The sequence below is a fragment of the Protobothrops mucrosquamatus genome, unplaced genomic scaffold, assembly GCF_001527695.2.
Source record: "Protobothrops mucrosquamatus isolate PMUCROS unplaced genomic scaffold, P.Mucros_1.0 scaffold7, whole genome shotgun sequence".
Taxonomy (NCBI): domain Eukaryota; kingdom Metazoa; phylum Chordata; class Lepidosauria; order Squamata; family Viperidae; genus Protobothrops; species Protobothrops mucrosquamatus.
Window position 1 is genome coordinate 1,153,236 of NW_015386394.1, and position 17,503 is coordinate 1,170,738.

At 38.7% G+C, this 17,503-nt stretch overlaps 1 protein-coding gene across 1 annotated transcript; it reads left to right on the top strand.

Annotated features, from left to right (window-relative positions):
* The first annotated feature begins 9,351 nt into the window (after window positions 1-9,351).
* Window positions 9,352-13,235, top strand: LOC107282366 (natterin-3-like). Its single transcript, XM_015810136.1, has 4 exons — window positions 9,352-9,413; window positions 9,803-9,851; window positions 10,791-10,917; window positions 12,184-13,235. Exons 1-4 carry the CDS (start codon window positions 9,352-9,354, stop codon window positions 13,233-13,235), a joined length of 1,290 nt encoding a protein of 429 aa, XP_015665622.1.
* The last annotated feature ends 4,268 nt before the right edge of the window (window positions 13,236-17,503 follow it).

Below are 17,503 nucleotides of genomic sequence, written 5' to 3' on the forward strand. Positions count from 1 at the left end.
GCCAAAAGAACGGAACTCTCTGTGTGTAAGGGTTGTGTACTATGGGGGGAAAGAGTCGTGATCCCACAAGCCCTACGGAAAAAGGTGATTAATACCTTACACGTGGGGCACCCGGGGATCGTGCGTATGAAAGCGCTGGCTCGGAGCTATTTGTGGTGGCCACAGCTGGACAAGGACATACAGGAGTGGGTAGCCACCTCTGAGCCTTGCCAGGAATCCCGCTCAGCCCCACCGAAAGCAACTCCATTGGAGTGGGAGATCCCACGAGCACCGTGGTCCCGTCTCCACGTTGACTTTGCCGGCCCCGTGGAGGGCCGATCTTATTTAATAACGGTGGATGCCTACTCGAAGTGGTTGGAGGTGATCCTCATGCCGTCCACCACAACGAGTGCTACCATCAAGGCCCTGGACAGACTGTTTGCGACCCACGGATTACCAGACGTCCTGGTGTCCGATAACGGGCCGCAACTAACCGCGAAGGACATGGAAGAGTTCCTGGCGAGCTTGGGCATCCGTCACACGCTGATTGCACCCTACAGCCCTCAGAGCAATGGATGGGCGGAACGGATGGTGAGGCTCACCAAGGAAGCGCTCACCAGAATGGGGGCCAGCGCACGGCGAGAAATGCTCGAACAGTTCCTCCTGGCGCAGCACAACACACCCTGCGCCGCCACCGGCCGGAGCCCAGCGGAGATGTTGATGGGTCGCCGACTGAGGTCACCCCTGGATCGCCTCCATCCCAGCTACCAAACGGACATGCCACCGGAATCCAGAAAGGTAACTTGGGGTTTTACGGAGGGAGATTTAGTGTATGCCCTTAATCACGTGGGGGAGCCGAAGTGGGTGAAAGCGACCATCATCTCTATCGCCGGGCCCAGATCCTACGAAGTTCACATGGAGGACAACCGGGTTTGGCAGCGCCACCTTGATCAACTGAGGGGCCGAATCGGGATCACTGGGTTACGCCAAGAAAGCGTGGCCGACAACACGGGCGGGGCCAGAGACAATGGCGGGGACGAATATTGGCCATTGGTTCCACCCGTCAGTCAACCACCTCGAGAAGCGAGACCCATTGCAGCGGCCCAAGGACAACCACGCAGAGAGAAGAGTACCGAGGCAAGAGCTGAACCGAGTCACACAGTTCCCCGCCGATCAACGCGAGGGCATCGGCCTCCCACATATCTGAAGGACTATGTAACCACTATTCATCAAGGACGATAGCAAGAACTTTGAGGGGAGGGGTGTTGTGTTCTTTTGTATTCCCCCCCCTTAATCCCCTATGTGCATCCTGATCACACATTAAGGGTGATTGCCCTTCTCCATCTGCATACAGTTAGTACGGGCAACGACCAACCGATTGATCGTTGCCCCAGAATGGTCGGTTACCTTAACACACTAATGTTCGGTCCCCTTAGGGTATTTTCTCCCGAGGGGACCGGGTCTACGGTCAGGCCTAAATGAAATACGGAACGGTTATTTGGCTCTCGACTGACAGTCTCGACTCGTGTCTTACTGCCTGCGCGATCTAACACAAAGGTCATAAATTTTAAACAATGAGAAGATAAAAAGGCTCTCTAATTAAAGCTGGCAAGGAAAATAAGGGATGAACAATTTTTTTGCTTCAGACTATTTGTTGATTTCAATTCAGTTGCTATATATGCACTGCAGAATCTATAGAAACCCTGGTTAGGCGCTTGGATTCGCACAATATCTCTCAAACTTCTGTTTTAGAAACTGTCACATTTACATAATAATCTCATAAGTGATCGATCTAGTGGTGTCATCTAGAGTTAAATATATTTTAAACAGCCATGCAATTTCCAACCTCTTCTCCCCCAAAAGCACATTAGATGCCAAAAGACATTGGTGTGAGGTTTTGAACTATACTATTGTGAAATCTGATTTTAAACAATGTCTTAAAATTTCCCATGGAAGTGGTCCTTTTTCCAAATAGAGGGATCATTCATTCATTTGTTCATTCATTCGTTTATTTGTTCATTCATTCATTCATCACATTTCTATCCTGACCAATTCACCCAAGTGACTCCTAGTTAGTCCACTCCTTCTGAACAGACAAAAGGATGAAAATAATATTCTGACATAATTCCTCTTCTGCTAGTTTATTCCCAGAATAGTTTTGTTGATGCCAGAAAGGCAGGTGTCAAATACTACCAGATGGAGGATATGATTCATGGAAGAGTTTCTGTTTTTTATTTGTTGGGTTGGAATGTAAATCTGCCTATTGTATCTGATGCTATTCAAAACATCAAATGTAGGAAAAGGCTCGGTATATATTGTGACAATCATAAAAGCTCCACATATGCAAAAGAAGATAAGCAAAATTTAATTTCATCATTTATGTAGAATTCAAAAGATCATTCAAAGGCATTATTCTGAATGAAGGGTGACTACAGAACTGGATAGGCTGACATCCTGGACCAGGGGCTCGTGTGTGTGAGAGTGAGTGAGTGAGTGAGTGAGTGAGTGAGTGGGAGACAGACAGACAGACAGACAGACAGAGACAGAGACAGAGACAGAGACAGAGACAGAGACAGAGACAGAGACAGAGAAGATAACTTTACACACATACATACACATACACATGCACATGCACATACACATACACATGCACATATAATATGAGCAGCAAGGGTTTGCAGATTTTTATCCTCCACATCCTTTTTTTCCTATCCTGTAGCAGGGGAATTAATAAGTGTGGGCAGTGGCTCAGAGGAAATTGTGTTTTTTTTTGAGTCTGGAACTGAGGGAAGTTTTCAAGGGAAGAGATGGGACGGACAATTTTACCAAACCCTTGGAAAAGCTTTAGAGAACAACTTTGGAGAGGAAAAAGGATTGGGAACAATCAGTAGATCCAAGCAAGTCCTGAAGAGTTTCCATGCCCTTAGACAGAACTACACTTTAATGAAACTTATCAGATACATAGAAAAATACAAGTATAACTTCAGATTACTGTCTGAATTACAATTACTGCCACATGTCTTTTGTTGTTAAGTATATTTATTTTGTTTTATCATGAAAGATAAAATACAAACCAGAAAAACAATCAAAACACATACACAAAAAAACCCCCTATGTTCAGCACTAGGAACCAAAAAGGAAAGAAGATTGGTATACAAAAAAAAGGAAAAAAAAGTTTTATTTATCAAATAAATTTATCATTAAACATATGGATTTCTGGACACCGAAAAAAAAAATTCTCCTCCCGTTTTACAGACACACACACACACACACACACACACACAATCGACAGGTTAAGCTAATCAATTCAAATCCCTCTATTAACAATCTGTTATTGAATTTAACACATAGAAAGTCCACAAATGGCTTCCAGTCTCTTATAAATTTTGTCATCTCTGCTAATTTAGTCAATTTTACAATCCATTCTTCAGCATTCAGCATCTCTTTTCCTTTCCACTGCTTGGCAAGTACAATCTTCTCAGCCTTCACCATCTGAAGGAATAGCCCCAAATTGTTTTTCAATTGGCTTATCCATAATACCTAAAAGAAAAGCTTCAGGTTTCATTAATATTTGTACTTTAAGTATTTTCTGCATCATCATCATCATCATTATTATCATTATTATTATGTTTATCTAGTATGTTTTCACATATTTGCAAAATCACCACATATGATAAAATAAAACCTGGATTTTTGTTACATTTCCAGCACATCGTAGAAGTCCCAATATGCCTTTTGTCTGTGAAAAAATCCGCACTCTTGATACAGAGCAAGAAGGCCAGGCAGAAAGGGCTGAAACCTTGCCATTGTATGGAAATCTTACCAAACAGATACCAAGATATTCTAAGATAAAAAAAATAGCTGAATGAATTACTAAGGAAATTATTGGCTGCCTAGATCTTGTGGTGTCATTTTCCCTCATTGATCCAACAAAGTAGCTTTTTCTCTGACATTCAGTTACTGTTTTGCTGTGCTATAATTGAACTACTGTATAATTTTTATTACTTTTTATTACTACTGTATAATTATTACTGCTTTTGTAATAAAGCACAAAAAGGTCACTATCTCATTAAATTACCAGGCTGGGTGCCCACTGAGAAGACATTCTGAGAATTTTAATCTAACAACTGGAAGATATCAGATTCTATATTCATGCAATGAAGGACTAACAAAACAATCTTCCTGTTTGTGAGGAAAAAAATCTATAAAATATGTTGAGAGAAAATGCTTATGAAATAGAGAATGTTGCTACATCTACATGGAAGAAAGGAAGCAGTGGGGTACCACAAGATTTCATCTTAGAACCAGTACACTTTAGTATCTTATAAATAACTTAGATGAGGGAACAGAAGGGGAACTCATCAAATTTGCAGATGATACTAGCTAGCAAGAATACCCAACACCCCAGAAGACAAACTCAGGATCCAAAAAGATCTTGACAGACTTGAACAAGGGATCTATCCTACAAATTGACATTTAATGTGGAGAAAAGCAAGGTTTTACATTTGGGCAGGAAAAACTAAAGGTACAAGTCCAGATTAGGCAAAATCTGGCTCAGAAGCAATAACTGACTCAGAAAAATCTGGCTGAGAAGCAATAACCTTGGATTCCTAATAGATGATCACTTAAATATGAGCCAGTAGTATGCGGCAGCAGCCAAAAAAACTAATACAATCCTTGGTTGCATAAACAGAGGCATAGAATCAAAATCATGTGAAGTATTAGTACCACTTTATAAAATCTTAGTAAGACCACACCTGGAATATGGTGTCCAGATTTGGGCATTACATTACAAAAAATATTAAGAGTTTGGAAAAAGTGCAGAGAAGAGCAATTAAGATGATTTAAGGCTTGGAGACTAAAACATGAAGAACATTTGCAGAATTTGTATGCCTAATCTAGAGAAAAGAAGGTCTAGGGGTAAAGAAGAGGGGGTCAACTTATTTTCCAATGCATCAGAAGGCAGGACAGTAAACAATGGATGGAAACTAATTAAGGAGAGAAGCAACTTGGAATTAAGGAGAAACTTCCTAACAGTGAGGACAAGTAACCAGTGGAACTGCTTGCCTTCAGAAGTTGTGAGTGCTCCATCACTGGGGGCTTTTATGAAGAGACTGGACAGTCACTCGTCTGAAATGGTATAAAGTCTCCTGCTTGAGCAGGGGGTTGGACTATAAGACCTACAAGGTCCTTCCAGCTCTATTCTGAATTGAAAATATGTGTGCCTGCTGACTTAACCACTTTTGGAGGGCACATTAACCTGACCACCTGGCTATACACCAGCTGCCAGCTCACATGTGATTAGAAGATGCAGAACCATTTTGAGAGAAGCAAGAGAAGCATACAAAAGAAGGAAAATTAAACTGCCTTCAGAAGTGTTATGTGAGCTTGCCACAGAGCATCTTCTCAAATGTCCAAGAGATAATAGATGTTCAAAAATACTAATGTTAAATGTTATATTCCAGTGCTTTTAAAATAAGATGGAATCATTTTAAAACCAATAACAGAATCTAGGGGTTTTTAATTTTGAAGAAAAAATAGAATGTAATTGTAGGACAAACAGAAAGTTATAATGTCAAAGCTAGGGTTCGAAAGTTGCATTGTCTTTAGATTCCAGAATTCGCAAGAATTTTAACTGGATCATCCATTTCCAAAGATACTTCCTATTTCTCTTGAAAGGCAGGAAAAAAGAAACCTACTTACTTTAAGCTTTTTTTCAGACCCTTTTTAGGAGAGAGAGAGAGATGCTGAACAAAAATATTTTTTTTGCCATGGAAATCCTAGGAATCTTAGAAAGAAATTGAAGAGGGAGATTGTGAATACTCCCTGAGCTCATAGAGGAAAGACAAAAGAAAGATCACTGAATAAATAAAATAATTACCACAAACTCCATATACAAAAGAAAGCCAGTCTCTTTCTGTGGCCTGTGAACAGATGCTATTTTACCCAATGCAGCAGCCCCTTCTTTTATTTGGTTTTCTCAAGCAATCTTGAGAAACATAAATACTTGATGCCCACTTCAATCTCCTTTTGGATTACTAAATTGTTCCATAAAAACAAACAGAGAAATAAAAGAAAACGTTAAAATATTGTGATGAAATAGAGCTGCCAGGTTCATTAAAATTTGAAGCTGTAGCAATGAGGTTGTAGCAACTCTTTCAGTGCTAACTGTAGTACTATGCTAATGAAAAATATGCTACCAATATTTCTTTGATTGTTGTCTGTGGAGGTTGTAGAATAAATGTTTGGAACAAAGGCCTATGGACATGGAAGTGATCCACATGGAAGGGAACAGCTGCAAGGTTTGTCAACATTCCATTCCTGGAAGGAATAAAAAAAATCTCCAGTTTCAAATTCTGAAAAGCAGAAGTAAGATAATTTAGCCAATCTTTTGATCCAGCTAGGCAAAAGTGCAATCTTTTTTTCCTCCACAGAATCTGTATGGATTCTTGAGGAATACATGCTGAGAAATGAGGAGAGAAGGAGGAAAAGTGTACAAGTGTCATCCATTTGGTTATGAAGTACCTAAAAAAAATACTGGGTTTTGATGCACAGCATGGGTTAATTTTGAGTTTTTGACAACCTGAAGAAGACCTTGAACCTTAACATGAATGTATAACATGTGGATTTCCAGATCTTTATTAACTTCAGGGTCAGGATCTCTCTCCTTATTGTCAATACTGTATTGGCTCTTGACAGTTATATGTAAGCTCAGTTATAATTCTGGAGACAGTCCTAGCTGAAGAGATGAATCCCACACAGATTCAAATTGCCAGGTATAATCTCTTATACTTCCTATCATGAGCTGACAGCACAATTTTATCTTCTTAGATGAATTCAGAACAATTTTGTTTCTTGCTTTTAACAATAGTCATCCAGATCTAAAATCCAGATTTTATCCATATATTGCTCATTATTACTGCATTCTATTCTGTCCCTGTTGTCAATTCTTTTTCTAGATTAAAAAGGCAGATATTATTACATAAGATTTACATAAGATATAATAATATCTGCCTTTTTAACCTAGAAAAAGAATAAAATACAGTCATAATGAGCAATATATGGATAAAGTCATTAGAGAGTGAAACCTTAAGACAGTTTGGGTTAAAAGAATGTCTGAAAGTCATCCAGTTAGCTTCTCTAGTTAAAAGACTACTGTACTGGAGTTTTTCTAGATGGAAATTCTGAGTTTTTATGTAAGGAATTTTATATTTCACATTAAGTATACATATATATTTATCTGAATTGTTTATCTTTGCTCTTTCCTGTCTGCATATTAATATTTCAAATGGTATAGATAATGCTTTTCAGACTTGGCAACTTTAATATGTGTATAAAATTGTTTATCCTTATTGTGATGAGGGACAAAGTCATTTCTTTTCCTGTATTATATCTTTCTTTTTTCTTTCCTTTCTTTTCTATTTTTCTTCCTCTTTTTTCTTTTCTGCATCTTCTGTCTTTCTTTTTATTCTTTTAGTTTATTATTTTTAATTATTGTAATTTAAATGAAATCACTACTAAAAAAACAAATTCTAAGAAACTCACATTTCCATGCAGAGTGCAATATTCCCATAATCTTGTTTATGGATAATGTCATTTTGTATGCATCTATGGAGTCAAAGAGCAGTAAGGGTTACAATTCAGTATTACAAGCAGAACACACTGGCCAGCAATCTCTAAGAATCAAAATTGAAAACTCCAAGGATGGATCATTAAAAGGAAGAGAACAGAACAGATCCACAATCCATAGCTTTAACTATCTGGGAGTAGTATTCCATTCTAGGAGGATCCAGAAGGCCCCAAATGTCCCCGTTAGATGGCATTAAACTTCTTGAGGCTATCAGGAGGTTAATCAAGGAGTCTTCGTGGTGCAGTGGTTACAATGCAGTATTGCAGGCAAACTCTGCCCACAGCCTGGAGTTCGATGCTGATGGGGCTCAAGGTTGACTCAGCCTTTCATCATTTTGAGGCTGGTAAAAAGAGGACCCAGATTGTTGAGGGCAATATGCTTACATTGTAAATAGAGAGAGCTGTAAAGTGCTACGGGTGGGTATATAAGTCTAAGTGCCATTGATAATGTAAACATCAGCTTTAAAACTTCTTGAGGTCAAACCTTTCATTCTGAATTATACATAGTATCTAAGTAGAAACTTATGCAAAGATGAATATGATGGTGATTATACAAATCCAATTCCTGAAGTGTAGCCTTGCTATCCTTTGATGTGCATATATATATATATATATATATATNCAGCCTGAAGATGACGAATGTGACCGTCGAAACGTCGCCAGGACACTTCCAATTTTACATGGGAGAGAACCCGAATGACCAAAGACCTACATATATATATATGTATATATATATACTCTTAGAAGCACGAAGACCTACATATATATATATGTATATATATATACTCTTAGAAGCACGAAGCTGAAGACACCAGCCTGAAGATGACGAATGTGACTTCGTCGAAACGTTGCCAAGGTACTTTTAATTCTACGCGGGAGAAAACCCGAATAACTAAAGACCTACATACAAACACCCGCGAAAACCTCAGAAAACATATATATATATATATGTGTGTGTGTGTGTGTGTGTGTGTGTGTGTGTGTGTGCGCGCATATAAAAATGACATGGAGTTATGTAATTATTTACCAGCCAGATGATTACCTACTGTGTTGGAAATCAATGACTGAATATAAATGTTACATGAGCTATCCATAGTATTTCTTATAACTACTGGGTATGAACCAGCTAAAAGGTTTTTTTCTCTGAAGACTAAATAATATGAAATATTAGAAGACAAGATTCTGTTAATCTCATTCTGATAATTCTACATCATTTAGAAGAACATGGGCTGCCAAATTTACCTGCAGTTAAGCACTTTTGCCAGACTAAGAAAATAATTTTATAGGAAAGGGAAAATTGTGAATTTGGGGAAACTAAAACAACACAGTATGTTCTACTATATTGTTCTTTCTGTAAGAATTTCCATAGTAGTTAGACTTTGCCTCTGCTGTTAAAATACCCAGGCAGAATGGGTTACTTCTGTGTTATTTTCATTCTTTCTCATTACTACATAGTGGCAAAAAGAAACAGAATAGAGCAAAAAAACTCAGAATGTTGGGCAGTTTCTCTATTATAAAAGGCTGAAACATTTGACATTTTAGAGCAATAATAAAACCATCAGTTATACAACAATAAAATCATCTATTATGCACAAGATGAAAAAAAAAAACAAGTTAACCAGAATTTTCCTAATTCTTTCTGTAACAGCAGAAGTATGCAATAAAATTGATTTGGTCCAGAAAAAAGAAAGCATTCCTTCATGCAACACATATTTATTGAATTCAGTGCCAGAAGGTGTGATAATGGTCATTAACAAGATGTCTTTCCAAGGGAATAAACTAAATGGATGCTCATTTTTCTACAGGTACTTTAATTAAGGTGGTTCTACAAAACCAGCGTTTTCAGAACCTGTGTGGCTCTGAACATCACTGGGCAGACAGGAGTAGGATGGAGGGCTGAACTCTTTGAGCTCCAGTTGTAAGCTTCTGAAAAAATCTGTATGTTCATCTGTATGAGACGGAGTGTCAAAAGAACACCTGAAAATTCTGCTCAAATATTTGCTTTAGAAACTGGAAGGTTCATGAGATATACTTTCCATAAATCATTCTCAAGGTGCCACTTTGTGATAATCAGAAATGGACATTCTCAATGACTTATGAAACTTGCATCACTACCCAATTAGGATTTTTCTCTTTGCAAAAGAAGTCCCACCCGGTAACCCTCTTGTTTTTTCTCTGTTAATTATATAAATAGGGCAGCAATTGCACATCAAAAGCCTTGGACTTCTGAAAGAGATCCCAAGGTAAGTTGTTTCCATTATAAACATAATCAGTAAGAGTTCAATATTTTATGCAGCTTAAATAACATGACCTGTGGATAGATGTTGTCTTTTAGAAGGGCAGATAATATCCTTGTGAAATTTTACTCATACTTTTCAGCTTAAAATCAGTACCTCTATTTTTGCTCAGTAGCCATGTCATTTATACTTTATTATTTATAGTAGACCGACACAGTGATTTCTCTAAAAGCCATCTTTTAGGAGTAAAAATTGAGCTACATTTTGTATATGATAATCCTAAAAGCAGTCTGAAATGCATAATCTTCCCATGCCCAAGAAGACAAACTTCCACTCATCTTTTTCTGCTACAGATTTAAAGTTATGTTGGCCCTAGCAGCCACATCTAGTTCACCTTCTGGGCTTCATCTCATTGTAGGCAACTCCTCCACTCTAATTGGCTGCAAGGCTTGTAATGGAAATAATCCCTTCTCTCCAAGCATTGCAGAAGCAATGAACAAATATAAATCTGTCTCCTCCACACTGTACAATTCAATTCAATCAGTTATTCATAGTAAGTTACCAATTTGATCTAATCATTCAGATTATGATTTTATATACAGTTACTTAAGAGTAAGTTGCATTGGTGACTTATTTAATGGGGAATTGTTGTCTTCAAAACAGCTTATGCAGTGTGCATTTGATATTTGAAAGCCTGGCACTTTTTTTCTTATTTCCTATTATTCAAATTGACCCATTTTTTTCTAATTCCATCCATACTTACCTATAGCTAAATATTTTAAAAAAATGTCTGTATAAAAGTTTATTCTTTGTTCTTTAATATGTAAGACAAGTGTTTAAAATACAAGAGCAACTAGCAAGGACAGAGGGAAAGGGAATTGATAAAATGGCCATTTATTGGCAATGTTTCCAAAATGTGATATACTCTTCTGATTTATGTTTCAGATGCACCTACTGTTCTGCACTCTCTTCCTTTCCCTGATCATAGAAGGGCCCCTGGCCAATGAAATCAGCAGTAATCTTAAACTCCAGAAGAGATCAGTGAAGAAAAGTCCCCCTCAGTTGATCCCAGGTATATACAGCGAGCTTCATCCATGGAGAAATTCCTTTTGTCTACAATCTCTTTTATCTTGAGCCAGTGGTTGTAGAAATGGGCTCCTTGTTTGAAGAAGTGTATTGACTTGACTTCACTAAAATCCATTCTACACAGTCAACCAAATGAAATTGCACTGTGGACAGAAGCAAGGCACACTATGGTGCTCAGAGCTTACAACACTCCAATGTATCCTAAATATTGCAACTAATTTTTTAAACTTAACTTGCCCAAAATATTGTATGAGATCAACAAATCATCAGATTCTGGGTTAGCATTATGCTAGTTGAGGAATTCTGGTAGTTGAAAAGCAAAAACATGTTGGATTTCCATACATCAATACAAGGAATAAATAGAGTGTTTGAATAAGGCAGGTCTCATAGCATTTCCTATAAAGAATCTCAAATGCTGAAATCTTCAAGACTGATTGGTAAACTGTTGTATTGTGGCAAGTCTCTATTAAGAGAGAAAGAGAAAGTACAAGATTACGTGAATGTTAAGTGAAGACTCTGACTGCCATCTCCTCATCTAGTGTATAGATTACATATTTTATAAACTAGAGTCCAAATATGGGGCAGCTAGAACAACAAATACAACCCAAAATAGGATACAAGCAATAGGTTTCCCAAATGTATGTATATATAAGGATTATACATAAATTCTAGTCCAGAGCATAACTTTTTTCCATTAAAATGAACAGAAACCTAAAAAAAAAAATCTTCAAAATTGCAATAGATCAATGTTTTCAAAATCTTTGATTTGAAGAATCTTTCCCTCTTACAAAAATTATGGAGGACCCAGAAAGATTTTAAATATCAATTTAAAATGTTTTTATTAAAAAAAACGTACATGTTTTAACAAATAAAAATGATGAGGAGAGTAGCATCGTTTAATATTTTTGCAAATAATTCTTCAATTTTGATTTCATGAACCCTTGAGAAAATCTTGGACATAGTAATTTAGGAATGCATTTATACCTATATATAAATACATGATTTAGTAGATGGATTGGAACAAGGTTAGAATCCTACAGTAATAGACCCAAAGGTGCTGTCTTTCAAAAGGTGATTGGACTTTCTTGTCTTTTGAAAGGAAGACAATCTTTGGGACAACCATGACCTGGACAACTGAGAATCTCCATAGACATACAGTAATAGATGTTACTGACATGGCTGAGAAAGATCTCCAGAAAATATGCTTATATTTCTTCATAAAAATTAATTTTGACATATTTTCTCTTTTCAGATGAAACCTACAGTGCTCAAGACCAGAATGATGACATCCAACATTCTAGTAGAAACGTTAGTGTTTTCTATGACACTACTATGAGTTGGACTTTGTTCCCAGGATCTGTCCCCACCGGAGCTGTGCCTCACTGGAATAGCTATGCTGGCAGATGGGAATATCCTTGCATTGAGCTGCACTGTGCTGCTGGCTATTACAGTCCCAGCCGGGGTCCTTATTGCTATTACCCATATGGAAACAAAGAATATTCCACTTCTGAGTTCTGGATTTTGGTGAATGGACATGACTTTGAATCCCTAAGCTGGAAGGGGGGTTCATGGGGTAAAGTCCCACCCAATTCCATCAACACCTGTGCAGGTATAAAGTTATTTGTTGGTAAAAATAAGTATGGATTAGGGAAGGTAGATAGTAAAAATCAAGCTTTCTTCCTTGGTTGGAATGGTAAAGAGTACTGGTATAAACACTATGATGTCCTGACCATTAATAAAGACTATCGCTCTCAGAGCATCTCCAATGTCAATTATGAGCTAAACCAGGGATCCTACAGTGAGGGAGGCATATCTATAGTCTCTAGCAAAGTTACCAACCATGATTGTAGGACAGTGAAGAAGTCAACCACCTTATCAGGAACTGTGACCTCTGAACATACCTGGGATGTGGGCATTTCCTTTTCTCAGGGCATAGGCTTTACAATGACAGCAGGGATACCTGAAGTCTTTGGAATATCATGGGGCATTTCATCAGAGAAAACGTTCAACTGGACGAAAGGTTACACACAGAGTGAATCGATCACTTACTCTGATACAGTTGAAGTTGAAGTCCCACCCAACCACAACTGTGAACTGGAAATGGGTGGCATGAAAATGAGGGCAAGTATTCCCTTCAATGCCACTGCTACTCGTTATTATCATAGTGGAGCAACCCGAATTGCCCCCATCCAAGGTACCAGTCACAATGCAGTCGTGGCTCAGGTACGAACAGTGATCAAGAGGTGTGAACCTATCCCAGATGCACCTCCATGTAGTACACAAATCCCAGAAGTGATCTTCTAGCCAGGTTAATGATTGTGTTCTCATACATGCTCAGCCTGGTTCCTGAAATAATCTAATTCATGGATTCTCTCACTACACTGAATTTATCAGAAGACTGGGCTTGTTCAACATATTAGCCATTAAAAAAACTTAACTAAAATTAAGCATAGCATTTTATATGAATGCAGCCACTAAGCCTTTATGACTATGGCTGACCTAAATAAGCTATACTGGAGAAAGGTAATACTGGAATTAATAATACCTAGTTCCCTGTGACCATCAAAGTTCCACTATAAAATGTATCTGTTCTCTTTTTGTGTTCAGCTTGCATTTTCTAGTCTTTATCTTCTCCTCTTCCAATGGTTGATCTTTGAGCTCTCTTTCATTTCTAGTGAAATATTGCTATTGTACAAAAGTAACATTAAAAATATACAAAAATGGTTTAAAGATGTGAAGTATGGCTTCTTAATGGCTTGTTTCAACTCTACAGTTGGATTACACAAAAATTGTGGACTGAGCTACACAGAAGTCAATTAGTTTGTGACTCGGTTTTAGGGGATCCTATTCAATGCCTCAGCATGTTGTATAAATCAGGACACCAACTTAAGCTGCAATTATGGTTTACAGTCTTTGAGTATAACTTTGGCCTGAAGTCTTTATTGAGGTGGTGGTGGTTGGGTAGAAAGGGAGTGCTTTCTATGCCATCTTAAATGAGCAGAGTTTAAATCTAATACATAAATACATTTATTTGGTAGATTGATATGGCTACACATTTCAAGTATATGAAAGCAGTAGCCCCATAGCGAGATAGGCAGCAAATAAATTTAACAAATAAATAAATACGACTCTAAGTAGCTAATAGTACTAAAAAATTGAAATTTCAGGTGGGAAATTTCAAATCACATTCACCTTCAATATAGACTTGAGAAAGGCTTCGTTACAGCATTTGGTTAACTTGAGTTTGAAACACTTGTTGGAATTCTCGTCACAAATTATATAATTGCTACTGCAACTGTAATTAATACCCTTAGTTTGATATACTTAACATATTTGTATTCTTTGTTCTTTGAACATATTTTTATCCCCAAAATTCCATTCCTAATATTTTTTAAGAAGGCTATAATTCCCACACACCTCCATGTCACTAAAAGTTAAACTTAAGCTTTTCTGAATACTTGATTAAATATTTTTTAGGATCACTTACAATATTTCATTTTTGTTCCCTGACCACCAGAGGTCAGCACAGATCCATATTTAAAAATTCACAATCTCTTTATGAAAGCTGAATTTCAAGTCTCTGGCCAGGAATCAAAGGGGAAATGAAAACATGGCGCTTTTATGTAACACATGCATTCCCGGACAATTACAGCTGTGCACTGATGTTGATCACATAGATTCACACTGTCCTGCACTACTTGTCTTTTTTCTATTTCCTGAAACTATTTTTTTTAACAGCGTCCAAAAGTAAGCTAACATTCTTCCAAACAATGGATAATGTCAGATTGAACACATTCCAAAGATATGTTTCCTGAAGTTTTTTTCTCTTTTTTGTTGTTATTGATGCTATTTGGATGCTGTTGAATATTTATATTTTCTCTTCAGCCCTAAGACAAAGTTGTGCACAACTTTGCATTTTACTGAATATTTACATTAGCAATCTTTGAGGCACACACCCCTTTAACTCTACATGGGCCCCTGGAATCATAGCTTTATGCACATGTACCTGGGAGTTACTGAATTCAGTCAGTCTTAATACTCAGTAGGCACATAGAAGATTGTGTGGAGCTGCCAGATCGCCCATGTAATTTGTTTGTCGAGAGGTTCAATAACCAATTTTAAAAATCCTTACATACCCAAAGACATCATGGCTAAGCTACGAACACAAAGCTGCTTATCTCTACTGGGAGGCACCCTTCACTCCTATAGATCCAATGAAGGCTTTGGCCACAAGCCACCTGTGCCTTGGGCACATCACGTCTCCCAGCCCACCTGTTGCAAAGGTTGCTGTGGAAGGGAGGGGAGAGGAGAAGAGAGTGCTCTGCCTGCCAGCTTGAGCGTCTGAAGGAAAACAGGCTATACAACTAATAAAACCACAGGACAAAACTAAGCACTTTTTTTTCTCATTGAACAGAGAAACTTCCAAATAACTACAATAACAATCGTTCTGGGCTGTGTTGGTCAAGCCCACTATATCAAGTACAGGTACTCCTCGACTTGCAACAGCTTGTTTAGTGACTGTTCAAAGTTACAATGGCACTGAAAAATGTGACTTGTGACAGTTTTTCATAGTTACGACCTTTGCAGCATCCCTATATATATTTTATATATATATTATATTTTTAAATTTATATACCACCCTATCTCCCTTACGGGACTCAGGGCGGTGAACAGGCAATAATAAAAATCACAGTAAATATTACATAAAAGCCTGCTCTAAAATATAAAACCCCTAACAAAACCCAATCAAAACTACGCCAGGCCGGCCGCATGGAACAGATGAGTTCTCAGGGCTCGGCGGAAAAGGCGCAGGTCCGCAATTGTACGTAGGTCCTGTGATCCTGTGATCAAGATTCAGATGCTTAGCAACTGACCATTGCTGTGTCCCAAGGTCATGTGATCCCCTTCTGCAACCTCCTGACAAGCAAAGTCAATGGAAAAGCCAGATTCACTTAACAACCAGGTTACTAACTTATCAATTGCAATGATTCACTTAACAACTGTGGCAAGAAAGGTCGTAAAATGGGGCAAAACTCATTTAACAAATGTCTCACTTAACAAAAGAAATTTTTGGTTCACCTGTGGTTGTAAGTCGAGGACTACTTGGTACTATTTCTTATCCACAGTAGGAAAGTCTGGTACAGACGTAACAATGCATCAGAGCTGTGTACCAAAATTCTCAACTTTATATCACCATGGAATTCTCCTTCACATTCTCTTCTTTCTTTCTTTTTTTCATCACCTTAGCAACACTCACACAGAAGCAACCAAACTTTCAAGATTCAATCTGAGGCAGGTTAAAAGTTTATGGAAAATCCCACTCCCGGAGGCAATTCCTTGCTTTCAGTCCTATGTATTAAAAAGGCAGAGATCTGTTTCTCAAACCATTGTGCAGAGTGGCACTATTCACTTCGGAGTAATTCCAGCCTGCCAATCCTTGTGTACAGGTGGCATCACAGCAGAGTAGGATGGCACCTCTCTTTCTTTTTAGGTAAATGTATTAGTCCAGCCACTCCCAAATTCTCTATCTCCACTTCACCAGATGAAACAACATGGGCCATGGACATTGTGTTGTTGCACACTGCCCCAAACATATTCCCTGGTCCACATATCATAACTGAAGCTTAGTCACTAACTGAACCCAACCCATCGGCTAACATAAGCTTCCTTTGGAATGATGGCCGGAGACCCTGAGATTCCTTCATACTGCTTCAGCCCTACTGATTATTCTGAACTTGTACAAAAAATAAAAAACTCCAAGCAAGCATCTGCTGATCACCTTCTCCCCATGCAAGCTCTTTTTCCTGCTTGCAGGGACTGGTCTCCTTGGATCTCACCTGAGGCCATTTTCAGACCAGAGACACCATCCATGCCCCCCTCTTCCCACTTAGCAGATCCATCCTCACGCGGGAGAGATGGTGCCTCTCCCAACTAAGCTCTGCAAATTAAACCAGGCAGTGCAGGCTGTTGAGGCATATCTCCCATACCCAAGATCCACCCACCCAGCCTATCTGCCTACCCCTCCCGCATGACTGGTGGGCAGGGCTGCCTCCAGCCAGAATGCTCCTCGCTCCCCTTGATCAGGGCAGATTCAAGCACACAGACCAGGAGCTGCAGCATGTCACAGAGTCCCAGCCAGCCAGAAGTCCCTGCAAAAGGACAAGGCACTCCAGATGCTCCCCCAGAGGAGCCCCCCTGTGCTGAACTGAAAGCCAATTTTGAAAAATGGTGAGTGGGGCATGGAGGATATCAACAGTGAGATATGTGTAGATTTGGGGGGGGGGGGTAGAAAAAAATTCTTCTTGGATCTGGGGAGGTGCTGGTGAAGGAAAACAAGATGATTTGAAGAAAAAGACAGGTGCTACAAGAAAAGTGGTTGGTGGGAAACTGAAGCCAATTATGGGATGCCCTGATTTCCGCGTCCCACCCCTTGTTTTGACCACTTCACCATATTTCTGAGGTGTTCCGCAGTGTTATTCAAGGGTAAACATGACAGGGAGTCATGTAGCAGCACATGGGAGATGGCTTGGATGCCCAGAGCAGAGGTGGGGTGGTGGGGGGAGACAACATGG

Excerpts from the sequence above, each read along its gene's own strand:
- LOC107282366 (XM_015810136.1), top strand. The coding sequence starts at position 9,352 with ATGGTCATTAACAAGATGTCTTTCCAAGGGAATAAACTAAATGGATGC. Across the intron at positions 9,852-10,790 it reads CTTCTGAAAGAGATCCCAAG|ATGCACCTACTGTTCTGCAC; the intron begins GTAAGTTGTTTC and ends TTTATGTTTCAG. Across the intron at positions 10,918-12,183 it reads TCCCCCTCAGTTGATCCCAG|ATGAAACCTACAGTGCTCAA; the intron begins GTATATACAGCG and ends TTCTCTTTTCAG.